The sequence below is a fragment of the Erythranthe guttata genome, chromosome 3 (assembly GCF_056151865.1).
Source record: "Erythranthe guttata isolate IM_541 chromosome 3, IM_541, whole genome shotgun sequence".
NCBI classification, from domain to species: domain Eukaryota; kingdom Viridiplantae; phylum Streptophyta; class Magnoliopsida; order Lamiales; family Phrymaceae; genus Erythranthe; species Erythranthe guttata.
In genome coordinates, this window is record NC_142535.1 from 1,336,470 (window position 1) to 1,350,455 (window position 13,986).

Sequence of the window (13,986 nt, forward strand, 5' to 3'; positions counted from 1 at the left end):
TTATATCATGCATACCATCGACTATTTATCTTATTATAACTATATTTTGTCTTATCAATGTTATGTGTGCTCTCTATGTTTAGGTATATATGTACCTGATTTTTTTTTATTTCTAGCATATTTGGTGCCATAGTTTTCGGTAAGTACTATAATGTAAATATCATTTAATTACGCATTATTGTGATTGTTATTTCAGTAATGCATTAAACTGAATTTACGAGAAATACGAAAACTTTGCAGGTTAATTACTATGTACTTTTTTATTTATGTGGACCTACGAGATGGTGCAGTGGGTTTGATTCTATTAATTTAGTTAGTTCTAGCATCTTCGTCGAACAGATTATTTTATGCATTAGGTTTATAAAGAAAAATTACATTGCTTTGGGGACCCATTTTTTTTGTTTATTCAACATCTTAACTTGTGTTAGTTTTAATATTTTTGACCCTAAATTGTTGAATAGCAATTTTGTTCTCGAAGGTGATCTCCGTGCATCGCACGGGTGAGATACTAGTTATAGAGAATTGTAAGAGATTTTTCCTTAACAAAAAATGTTTAAGTGAAGGACTATACTCAAAATCAGAAAATAAATCTGCCTTTAACTCGAATAAAAATAATTTTGAAGGACTTCTCCCAAATTGTCGAAATTCGTTAGGTTTCCAATTTTAATAATAAACCCGCCAATCACAGTCTCTACCAAACGCAGTGGGCAAAACTCAGAAGAGATGTACAAATTACTGCGTTGCTTATTTTTCATCAATATTTATTATTTCGAAGCTAACAATTTCGATATTTGCATTTGAATCCTTCATATCTTCGATCTGATCTATTTTTTTTCTGTATCTTAAATGCAGATAAAGAAGAAATGTCGAGGAATGCGAAGATCGAATCACCCGGTAATGCTCGAATTTATTTCAATTTTTATGAATTATCCTTTTTTTTTAAGGTTATAATCGCTGTCAATTGAAACCCCTACAAAAAAAATTAAACTTTTTATTTATTCCGTAGTTGTAATTAATTGTGGGGCAATATTCAAACCAATGTAATAGCTTGTCAATTTGATTCGTTTTCGAAATTGGGTTTTTTAGGGTTTCATGATTATTGTACTATACACTGAAGTTTTCCTGCATTTTCGGTTAAAATGTTCTCGTTTCTAGATTGTTGTATATAACTGTTTTGTTAGCATTTCGTTGTTTTATACGATGAGTGATTATTTGATGTGAATGTGGTTTATTTAATCAATCCTTTGCAGAAAATGTGTTGAAATTGGCGATAACCACTTCTTCAGACAAGGAATATACGAGCCTAGCATCAGTCAGTACACAACACAAGCCCTTTGATTTTTTAGGCGTGTTATACGGTACAGTTTTACATTAATAGTTGAATTTATTTCATAAATTTAGAAATTCAGAAATTTTAATCTTAAAACAACCTTGTAACGTAACTGCATGAGAAGAGCGTAAATTCAGATCGTGACATATAAAATCGTGTATTATGAATTGTATGCTAGTTGATTATAGAAAGGGATGTCAAATGCAATTAGAAGAAACTGAATTGCGTTCAATGGTTGGGTTAAATTTACTTTAGGGGTTTAAAAGTGCCGATTTTCCGATTGACGGAAAAAAAAAGTTATTTCTTTTTTTTTTCGGAACTACTAGGATATGAGAGCAAGTTTTAGGGAATATGTACGCATGTCTATTTTATTGTGAAGGTGTCCCATTGGCAATCGATGAACTTAAACATCTTGAAAATTTGTGTAAATAATGTGGTCTTTATAGTCGTATTTAGAGTATGCAATCTAATTTATTTGGTGAAATATTGCCTTATTGGGGGTTGTGCAGAGAGTGCTGTGGCAGGAGCTGCTGCCGGTACGTTGGTCGAAACTGTTTTGTACCCTATTGATACGATAAAAACTCGATTACAAGCAGGTTATATTATTTTATTATTTTAACTAAAACAACACTTTTGGTTGAATGAGCTGTTAATTAAAACCCTTTTTCGTGGGTTCCTATGTAGGCAGTTCGTGGCGGGGGTGAAATAATTTGGAAGGGACTTTACTCTGGTTTGGCTGGAAATCTTGTTGGTGTTATACCGTAAGTTCTTTATTTTGTTCCGTTTCGTTTTTCCTCAGAAAGTCCTGCTCTAAGTTTCGTTTTTCGTACACCATTTGCTCATATAGAAAAAAAGCCTAACTAGCTCCAATGATAACATTTACTTCTTTACTAAGTGATGACTTACTCAAAGCCAAAAAAAAGGTCAAATTTTATGCTCCCGTTTTATTCTGTATGATAAGAATTATCTTTCTAGAAATCGGCCATAATATATGATATTATTGAATGGAAACAATAAATTTATAAGAAAAAATAAGTCGTCGAATGTAAGACTTTTGCTAACTATATATAAGCCATAATTGTTCGCAGGGCATCGGCACTATTTATTGGCGTATACGAACCTACAAAGCAGAAATTGCTCAAGATTTTTCCTGAAAACTTATCTGCCATAGCACACCTGGTAACAATAGTTAATAAGAACAACTGAAATGTTATATTATATTCTTCTATTCGTCACAGTTTAATGAGAAAAAAAAAATTAGTTTACTTGTTGATTTAATTTATCCCCATATCTGAATAATTTCTTGAATATTTCTCCGTGGATTATCTTGAAATGCCTATTTAGGCTGCAGGTGCGCTTGGCGGAGCTGCTTCTTCTATAGTTCGAGTTCCTACTGAGGCAAGTTGACTTTTTTTTTTCTTTTTTTTTTTCTTTTTTTTTTTGGTTCAGACATACAAGGCAGAACATATATTACATGTATAAAATGTATGGATATGTTTTTATGGTTTATGAGCAGGTGATTAAACAAAGGATTCAGACTGGTCAATTTGTTTCAGCACCTGATGCTGTCCGCCTTATAGTTGCTAAGGAGGGTTTTAGAGGCCTTTATGCGGTATGTTGTATGATAATTCATAAACATAATTAACAAATGTTTTTGCTAGTTGCTTTCTATTGAAATATATGTTCCATATCTTTAATTTTGCATGAATTATATTCATTAATTACAGCTATATGTAGCATAATTTTTAAAGTTATTAGATAACTGATTCTTGATTTGTTCCAACTTTGCATGCATGCAGGGATATGGATCCTTTTTATTGCGAGACTTGCCTTTCGATGCAATCCAGTTTGCATCTACGAGCAACTTCGAATTGGATACAAGCTAGCTGTAAGTTAATAATACATTTTATTTCACACGAATGTGTTGCATTCTTTTCTCTTTCAACCTTGTAAATTGATGAATACTTGAAAGTTTTCAAACAAATACGGACCGTTGATCTTGATCTTCAATTCATGCTGCAGGCAAAAAGGGATCTGAATGATCCTGAAAATGCAATTATTGGTGCCTTTGCAGGTAAGTATCTGACTGATTTATATACATATATACACACAATAACAAAATTGTGATATTTCAATTTATTATTGAATAAACAGGTGCAATAACTGGTGCTATGACAACTCCTCTAGATGTGATAAAAACCAGATTAATGATACAGGTGCAGTTGAGACAATTGATTTATTTATTTATTTTTATTTTTATATTTATTTATAAATCGAAGTTCTCATTTGTTCCCCTCCTGTATGTATTGTATTTAACTTTCAGGGATCAACAAAGCAGTACAACGGTATACGTCACTGCATTAATACTATTCTAAAAGAAGAACGAAGCTCTGCTTTTTTCAGGGTTCGACATTCTATTCTATTCCCCATTATTTCAAATTTAATTTATTATTGTCGTTTAACTTGCATGTTTTACTGTAACAACTGGATACTTGCAAGTATTAATTTATTTTATTTATTTATTCAATTTTGCTTCTCGTTTATCAGGGAATGGGGCCAAGAGTGTTGTGGATAGGTATCGGTGGTTCGATATTTTTTGGAGTTCTTGAGAAGACGAAGCAGCTTATGTCTCAAAAGCCCTCCTTTGCACGAACCAAGTGTTAGAGTAATTAAAAATATGTCTCAAAAGCCCTATGCATGAACTAAGTGTTAGAATAATTAAAAACGAAGTTCGTAAAACATCCATTTGTTTCTTGTATATTCATCCCAATTGCAGAATCAAGAATGTTGATTTTTTTCTTGCCCCCAAATAAATCTTTCTTTTATTCCAATTCTAGTTCTTGGAAATCCAATAATTCACTCATATCGAAAAGTAATAAAAAAAAAAAAATCAGAATCCATATCAACGAAAAGTAATCCAATAATTCATTCATTTCGAAAAGAAAAGAAAAAGAAAATCTTACGAAAAGTAAAACAACAACGAAAAGCTAATAAGAAGAAGAAGAAAGATAAGGAAAGTTTTGAGAAACCGGAAAATAATGTCCAGGACAAGAGCACAAGGGGCAGAGATTGCTCAAGATAAATCATCTCACAATGCAATGTGAATGAAAAGCATGACCGCAATTAGGAAGCACAGATATCCGAGATCCGAGAATTGGACTACGCAGGCAAATAGGGCACTCGTTCATAAGACTCAACCCCTCGTCTAAATCTTCAACTCTAACCTTGTCGAGTCTTATGTTCAAGAAACGCTCGAGTTCCGAGGGAACAAGCTTGTTAATCTCATCATTCCTACCTGAAAATTGGTTCCGAGGGAACAAGGAATATTGGTTCCAAACACTCCCCACTAATCGCCCTTCGCCCTATCAAACGCATCATCAATCGACTCTCCTTCAATCTGAACCGTACAAATGTCTAAATTCACAACCGCCGGAATAACAAGATTATCATTATCATTAGATGAGCACTGTTTGGCAAAATCGAATGCCCCATAAAGCAATAAATCAATTTCATCGGATGGAATAATCCAATACGATTTTAGCCTCGGTTTCATCCACAGTATCAGATAAGCTGGATCCTCAAAATCGTCACCTAAAATCATATCGAATCTCTCCGAACCAATAATCACTTCTTCGAATCTCTCCGAACCAATAATCACTTGTTCCTCTTTTGCTTATTCGTTTCTTTAGTATGAAATTAGTTCTAATCTCGAAAAAAAGCTTCTTTCTCCACCCAAAACTTTTTAGTGGAAGCGCACCGCCGTACGCCGCCGCAAAACCATGCCGATATTCGTATCCTGCTCGACTGCCCATACCGACAATAATTAGACAATAATTAAAACCGACGTGACGATATTCGTATCAAATAATTAGGGTTTCGTTTCCTTCTGTTCTGTTCTCTACTGCCCCAATATATATACTGGGGAATTTTAATTTGCATACAATTCGAATTATTATTGTTAGGGTATATTACAACCAACCCTGAGGTATGATCAAATTATGAAAACCCCCCTCCTGTTTGGGTAATTACAACCACCCCTCAACTATAAATCTTCTTACACGTCCACCCTTGCAGATTCGAATTTAGTGGAATCTTCGATATTATATAGGATATTATCACTTTTGTACCCATTTTATCTCATTCAATCAAGTCAGGTTCAGAGACGTCCTCCGGAAGGTCGATATCGAAAGACTTAATACCCAATTCAGCACAGGCTTTCCTTTTCATAATGCTTCAATTGGTGGATTCACAAATAATAAATGAAACAGGGTAAGAAGCTTCGTAAAATTAAGAATTTTAAGCTGCAGGCGGTCGGATGTGAAGATAGATAAAGATTGTGGGTGTTGCTGCAATTTATGAAAGTTCTAACAGCAGGGAAGAGTTTTTTAAATAATTACAGTTTGACCCCCGTTGTGGCTATAATGCAATTTGCGGAAGTTTCTCAGTCAGGTAGGAGTTTTTTTCCAATAATTACAGATTGACCCCCATTGTGTCTATGATGCAATTTCCGGAAGTTTCTCAGTCAGGTAGGAGTTTTTTCAATAATTAGAGATTGAACCCGTTTAGAGGGTTTTTCTGCAAAGTGAGAGAAAGATGGGGGTTGAAACCCATAGACTATTTAGATATTTTCATATTAGAATTTTAGCAGGGAGGAGTTTTTTCAATAATTATGGTTTGACCCCCGTTGTGGCTATGATGCAATTTCCGGAAGTTTCGTAAACTGGCAGGAGTTTCTTCAATAATTAATATAAAAAACATATGAATAATGTATTGCTTTCTATTTACACTGGCAAATAGGAAATCAGTTGTTGACGACCCTATCATGGAAATCCACTGCTATTATCAAGCAAGGTATGATAGTTTTTAACTTTATTGTTGTTCATCTTCAGTTTCCTTGCAATTAGATATAAAACTTGCTATCTTGGCTTTATCTGAGGTGAACATAATGTATGTGCTTTAGTATTTCAAATTATTTGTGCTGTGATATTAATCATAAGTTTGGTAAGAACTATAATGTCTCTTGATTGTGGTTATTAAGTATCTAAGTATTACTATGTATATCATATATGCAGTTGTATGAACACTCAATGCAATACATTGTGTGTAAGTTTTATTTTTTTATTTAATGGCCCATTAACCTTTGAATTCAATCTTTATTTTAAATTGTGGGTAATTCAAATTATGGTATTAAGGTGATTTTATGGTAATTGATTTGTAACGTTAAAGGCAATAAAAGACCATGATGGGTGGGATTTGTCTTCTGCCGTTACAAATCAATCGTGGCCCTCTTCTCTCGTCTATAAAAGAAATCCACAGCTCTTCTCCTCAACCATCAGACGCAATTTGAGAATTCCATCAATTACAGAAATATTTAGTGAGTTGTGATATTAGAGAGATAGAGAGAAGAAGGTGTGCTACGAATAAAGTTCTCAAGGAGATTCGAAGGAGGCCTGGCTAGGCTCGGCTTGTAGATTGCTATCATCCTTGTTCATCGTCTCTATCGGAATCCATGGCGAACGGTATGTCGATAATCTCTATTATGTGCTTATGTTCTTAAGATAAATTCGATTTCAAGATTCTGTGATTAAGGTTTTCCGCATAAAATTAAATAAAATTCTTTCAATTGGTATCAGAGCAGGGTTTTGAAATCGATTCATCTTAGAACTCAAATTTGTTATATGTTCATCTTATGGCTGTGTGATTTCCTGGATTTAAATTTTGAGATAAAATAATTGTTTTGTTGTCTGATTATAAATTAATTAATAACACGATCTTGTTTGATATATGTGTTTTGATAACCAATAAATTTTGTGTAGTTATATGTACCCTTGATATTTGTAATCTATTGGATTATGATGATGCTAGAAATAGATCACCTTAGTGAGTTGAATTAGGATGAGCTGGAAGAGCAGAGTGGATCACTGGCTTACGAGCTTGATGACCTTGAGATACTTGCGATCATAGAACACGTGAACTAGGCCGGGGGTTGATCCGGCGGAAACCCCTCCGACGCTCAAGTCAGACGTGCGGATAGTAGAAATAGTTGGGAGAATATGACCCCTCGTATTATTTTGATAATAGGGCCTCCCTTTAGCAAATGAATTATATCGTTACTTATACCTTAGATAAGATCGTTGGGCCCAAACCTTATTTGAAGGTGATTGGGCCTCGGTGATATTAGTCTTCAATATTGGGCTCGTGACCCAGTAGGTAAATAAATTGTAAGTCCATTGGGTTGGCCCAATTAGGCATATCAGATTAGGGGCAATTTGCTATAGGTCCTCCTATAAGAGATTTTTAGTTTATAAATCCAACTAATAAAACTCAATTTTTAGTAAATTTATTATTTTTAATATGTCAAAAATATCCCTAACAATATATGGAAATAAAAATCTCCAAAATATATATCCCATATTTTTCTCCCTGCAGTTAATCAACCCATTCCAAAAAATTCACGTATTCTCAATCTCAAATTCCACCGCTCCCAAGAATCGATTTCTTCAATTTCTATCGCTCCCAAACATCGATTTTATCAATATAAAACCTAACCAAAAACCGAATTGAGTCTGCCATAGGTAGGGTCCTCGGACCGTTTGCAATTTACAAAATGTCGTTTGTTGTTTACGTTGAGGAATTAGTTTTTTTTTTTCTTTTCTCGTTTGCTATTTGAAGATCGTTTGTTGTTTGAAGACATCGTTTGTTGTTTCTTCATCTGTTTTTTGTGATTTCTACAATGACTCAAACACGATTTAGTCTCGGTAAGCAATACTCCTATTAACTACATGTACATATGATTGTTCGATTTTTTCAATACTCATTCAAAAGCCCGTTTTTTTTTCCTTCAGACATCGAACGAGGATGATGAATTCGAATCCCCGAGAAATCAGATATAAATTGCAATGTTTGTTGATGTTAGTAGTTTGTTTACGTTTTTTTTAGATGTAACTATATTTTAAGTTTGCATCTCTAATTTCTTGAGACTAAGTATTTGATTGTTGCTAGTTTGACTTTACTATACCGAATTTACATTTTGCTGTTTCGAGTTTACATTTTTCTGTTTCAAGTTTATTATTAAGAGTTTGTATTTACTATGTTGAGTTTGTTTTTTGGTATTTAAGTAACTTTATGAAAATTTTGGTTTGCGTTTAGTTTGAAGTCTACAAATTTTAGTATGATTTGGGCTTTGCTATTTTGAGTCTGCACTTAAATTTTTAGTATGAGTTTGCATGTTGTTGTGGTTAATTTGGTGAGCATATTACTAGGGGCTACATCTAGTTGTTTTGCAATTGGATATACATTTCTAATTGCAGTTTGCATTTGCGGTTCTCTATTATAATTGAAGTTGTTATTTGTTGTTTGCAGTTCATGTTTGGTCTTAATTGAAGTTCTTATTAGATGTTTGCAGTTTGTATTTTACAAATCTTGTTTGAACTTGCATATGTTGTTTGTTGTTTGCAATCACAATTTTTTTTTTGCTATTTTCCTTCAATTTGCAATTAGTAAATTGTGGTTAAAGTTTGCAATTTATTATTTGTAGGTTCAAGATTGTACATTTTATTCTATCATGTGAGTGTTTCAACTCATACATGCCGGGAAAAAAAGAAGACCATTTTCGGTTGGTGCCGCTGACAGGAAGATGTTCATCAATAGTGCGAGTGGGCAAAAATTATTGTTTAATGATTTACATTCATTTTACTCTTTGAAATTTAATTTATTGTTGCGGCAAATATAATTTATTGTGAAAATATTACACTTTTTAGATTGTTGTTGCACATCCTATAATATTGTATAATTTATTTTTTCTATTTAAATTTGCATTTTTTTATTTATTTTTTATTGCAAACAAATTTTGTTATTTTAAATAACTTTGGTAGTTTATTGAAACAACGTCAATTAAAAAATGCAAATAAAAATAATAATTCAACTATACATAAATACAAAGAAGGAGATATAGGAAATAGAGAGATGATATGTGGGATGAGAGATAAACATGTGTGTGTGTGTGAGAGAGAGAGAGAGAGACACACGTGAGAGTGAAAGTAAGAGAGGTGAAAAATGAGAGATGAGAGGGAAATGATAGATAGAGTGATATGTGAGATGAGGGACACCTCCACCCTTATGGTGCCAAATTCAACATAATCATCTAGATTCCGTGGAATGTGCTCTAGTTTGTACTCGTTTTGTGTAAAAATACAGTTTCCGATGCACGACAAACTGATACATACAAGCTAAAAAACACATATTATGATCATCTTGCTTCATAATGTAGAGTTCGAATGGGATAAAACAGGTACAAAAGTGATAATATTCCATATAATCTCGAAGATTCCACTTAATTTGAGGAGTTGAGGGGGTGGTTGTAATTATCCAAACAAGAGGGGTGTTTTTGTAATTTGACCATACCTCAGGGGGGTGTTTGTAATTTACCCTTAGTTTTATATTTATGAAATTTACTAATTTTGTTGTTGCTTAAGTGACCTAGATTAGTAAATCTAATAAATATAAGAATTATATGAAAGTTTAATCATTTATATGATATTAAAGATATAATATTCTCAAATTGCAGTCATAATTAAGAAATTGAGACTAGCTCAAAGGATAGTCGATTTTAATTAATTATGAACTGGGTAGGGCATCATAATTTGTATTACTTAGCAATTAGAATTGTTTACCTAAAGGTAATATGACTAATTGACGAGTGAGATAAATTATGTTAGACCCTGCTTAGGTGTTATAAAAGATCATTTACACCAACATAGAGTGAACAATAGGTATACTATATTTCACCCAAAGGAGAACTTGTAGTGATATCGATAGTTCATCTTATTTGACTCAAGGTCTTATGTGAGCATCATTTTATCTTTACCTTATTATATTTGCTATATTTATTTCAGTTGCTATTCCTACTTCGTTGTACTCGTATGCTTCTGGTATTAAGACTCTCAGTGGGTCAAATTTTTCCGAATGGTATGAACAAATTCAATTCACTTTGGGTGTTATGGATTTGGACCTAGCGTTGCTTACTGAAAAACCTGGGGAAATAACGGATGCTAACAGTGATGAAGAAGTTAGCCTAATTGAAGCCTGGACCAAGTCCATAGGCTTAGTCTTATGCTTATTAGAATGACTGTTGCTAATAACATTAAGACTTCCCTTCCCGAGGTTGACAATGCTATGGAACTATTAACGGCTATTAAAGAACGCTTTAAATCAGCGGACAAGTCGTTAGCAGGGACACTCCTGGCTGAATTGACTACCATGAAATATGGTGGTGATAAGGGAATTCAGGAACACATCATGAATATGACTGATTAGGCTGCCAAACCTGGAGCTCTTGGCATGAAAGTGGAAGAGTCCTTCCTTGTGCAATTTATCCTTAACTCACTTCCATCAAAGTTTGGCCCATTCAAAATCCACTATAATACTCAAAAAGATAAGTGGAATTTGAATGAGCTGACTAGTATGTGTATTCAAGAGGAAGTGAGATTAAAGCAAGAAGGAAATCACTTTGCATTGGCTGTAACTCATGAAAGTATGAAGAAGAAAGGGAAATTTGTGAAGAGTGGAAAGAAATTCGCACCAAGCAAAAGATATGAACCTGGTGAAAGTATTCAGGGTCATGGAAAGGCTTTTGTTGTCACATGTTACTTTTGTAACAAAAAGGGACACGTAAAGAAGGATTGTGAGAAACGTAAGGCTTGGTTCGAAAAGAAAGGTATCCATCTTTCTTTTGTATGTTATGAATCAAATCTTATTGAAGTTCCTTCTTACACTTGGTGGCTTGATTCTGGTGCTACAACTCATATCACAAATTCATTACAGGGATTCCTTACAACTCGGAAACCGGAGGAAAGTGAAAAGTACATCTATATGGGGAACCGTCTCAAATCTAAAGTGGCGTTTGTTGGCACTTATCGCCTCATATTAGAGACGGGTCACAAGATGGATCTTGAAAACACTTTTTATGTACCTTCGTTTTCTAGGAATTTGGTTTCTTTGTCAAAACTGGATGTTTGTGGTTATTCAGCTTTAATTGGTTGTGGAAAACTCAGTTTTATGTTTAATTCAATAATAATTGGTTCCGGTATTTTATGTGATAGTTTATATAAAATATCTTTGAATCATGAGTTTGAACAATCATTATTAACCACTCATTCGGAAGTTGGCGTAAAGCGAAGCCTAAATAACGAAAATTCTTCTATCTTGTGGCATAAACGTTTGGGGCACATCTCCAAGAAAAGAATCGAAAGATTGGTAAAAACAGGAATTTTAGAAAATCTAGACTTTACTGATTTTCAAATGTGTGTTGATTGCATTAAGGGTAAGCAAACCAAACACATTTAAAGGGGTGCCACAGGAAGTAAAGAGCTTCTTGAGTTAATCCATACAGATATCTGCTCACTACCTATTCCATGTTTTAGTGGAGAAAAGTATTTTATCACCTTCATTGATGATCTATCTCGTTATGGTTATCTCTATCTAATTCATGAAAAATCTCAAGCCGTTGACATGCTTGATGTGTTTGTTACGGAAGTCGAAAGACAATTAGATAGAAAAATTAAAGTTATACGATCAGATCGGGGTGGGGAATACTATGGTAGATATGATGAGTCGGGACAAAATCCTGGCCCATTTGCTAAATTCTTAGAAAAACGTGGTATTTGTGCTCAATACACAATGCCTGGAACACCACAGCAGAATGGAGTTGCTGAACGTCGTAATCGTACTCTCATGGATATGGTTAGGAGTATGTTAAGTAATTCAACTGTACCCATTTCACTTTGGAATGAAGCCTTGAAAACCGCTATGTATATCTTAAACCGGGTTCCTAGTAAGGCAGTCCCAACAACTCCTTACGAGTTGTGGACCGGTAGGAAACCTAGTTTAAGACATTTACATGTTTGGGGTTGTCCGACAGAGGCTAGAATATACAATCCAAATGAAAAGAAATTGGACCCTAGAACAATTTCTGGATATTTTATTGGTTATCCACTAAAGTCAAAAGGGTACAGATTTTATTGTCCTAACCATACTACGAGGATAGTTGAAACTGGAAACGCCAAATTCTTAGAGAATGGTGAAGTTAGTGGGAGTCTTGAATCAAGAAAGGTAGAACTTGAGGAAATTATGGTGGATATTTTACCATCTTATTTTCCTCAAGATGAAGTTACTCTTCAACCTATACAGCAGGTTGAAACAAATGATTCGCCACTCCATTCACCAGTCCATGAAGATGTCAACATTGGCAATACTGTAGAACCACCACAACTGGTAGCTTTGAGGAAATCTCAAAGGGAAAGAAAATCTGCCATATCCGATGATTATGTGGTGTATCTACAAGAATCTGATTTTGACATTGGTATTCAAAATGATCCAGTTTCATATTCACAAGCCATGAAAAGTAAAGATTTTAGTAAATGGATTGATGCTATGAATGAAGAGTTGAAATCAATGGACTATAATGGTGTCTGGGATCTTGTCGAATTGCCTAATTACAGTAAGAAAGTCGGTTGTAGATGGGTCTTCAAGACCAAACGTGACTCTAAAGGCAATATCGAAAGATTTAAAGCTAGACTAGTAGCCAAAGGTTTCACTCAAAAGGAAGGCATTGATTATAGAGAAACTTTCTCTCCAGTATCTAAGAAAGACTCTCTTAGAATCGTTATGGCCCTTATAGCTCATTATGATTTGGAGTTGCACCAAATGGACGTTAAAACCGCTTTTCTGAATGGGGATTTAGATGAAGATATCTATATGGACCAGCCTGAAGGATTTGCAAAACAAGGAAAGGAACACTCGGCTTGTAAATTAAAGAAATCCATATATGGACTTAAACAAGCTTCTAGACAATGGTATATAAAATTCAATGATACCATTACTTCCTTTGGATTTAAGGAAAACACTGTTGACCAGTGTATATATCTAAAGGTCAGTGGGAGCAAGTTTATCTTTTTAGTCTTGTATGTGGATGATATTTTACTAGTAAGTAGCGATCTTGGTTTGCTTCACGAAACTAAGAATTATCTTTCCAAGAATTTTAAGATGGTTGATATGGGTGAGGCAAATTATGTTATTGGGATAGAGATCTTTAGAGATCGATCTCGAGGATTGTTAGGCTTGTCTCAGAAAGGATATATCAATTGAGTTCTTAAAAGATTTAATATGCAGTTTTGTTCAGCCATTAATGCTCCTATCACGAAAGGTGATAAATTAAATGAAAAGCAAGAATGATTTGGAAAAGGAGAAAATGAAATTGATTCCATATGCGTCAGCTGTTGGAAGTCTGATGTATGCACAGACTTGTACTAGACCAGATAGGGGTGTGCGCGGGCCATAAACCCGCGCGTTCTATCAAAACCCGCCCTCGTCCCGTCAAACAACGGTTCTTGATTTTGAAGAACCAAACTTGTGGGTTTTTAACGGGTTTACGATAGGCGGGTCCATGGCGGGTTTGTATTAGGACCCAACCTTTACGGGTCGAAACCCGTTACCGTCTAAACAATTTTTTTTATAAATAATTTATAAGTTTTACGGGAGAATAATTAGAAATTAAAATGAATAACCTAAATTTTTAAATTGAAACCAAACACAAATAATGTAAATGTCAAGAGTAAATAAAAATTAATATAAAACTAAAAATAACTAATTCATAACTT

The 13,986-nt window shown here is 34.0% G+C and overlaps 2 protein-coding genes across 2 annotated transcripts; both read left to right on the forward strand.

Moving 5' to 3' along the window:
* The first annotated feature begins 599 nt into the window (after positions 1-599).
* LOC105972605 (putative S-adenosylmethionine carrier 2, chloroplastic) lies at positions 600-4,144 on the forward strand. The gene is given in 14 exon segments (XM_012997571.2): positions 600-725; positions 853-894; positions 1,251-1,358; positions 1,840-1,926; positions 2,019-2,091; positions 2,419-2,509; positions 2,675-2,728; positions 2,847-2,942; positions 3,130-3,175; positions 3,178-3,218; positions 3,353-3,404; positions 3,485-3,546; positions 3,654-3,734; positions 3,878-4,144. Coding segments are annotated over 13 exon segments (939 nt in total). The 5' UTR covers positions 600-725; positions 853-863; the 3' UTR covers positions 3,995-4,144.
* Positions 4,145-5,751: 1,607 nt separating this feature from the next.
* On the forward strand, positions 5,752-10,645 carry LOC148771477 (uncharacterized). The gene is made up of 4 exons (XM_088816001.1): positions 5,752-5,779; positions 6,128-6,181; positions 10,225-10,397; positions 10,478-10,645. The coding sequence occupies exons 1-4, from the start codon at positions 5,752-5,754 to the stop codon at positions 10,643-10,645; spliced, it is 423 nt and encodes a 140-aa protein (XP_088672127.1).
* The last annotated feature ends 3,341 nt before the right edge of the window (positions 10,646-13,986 follow it).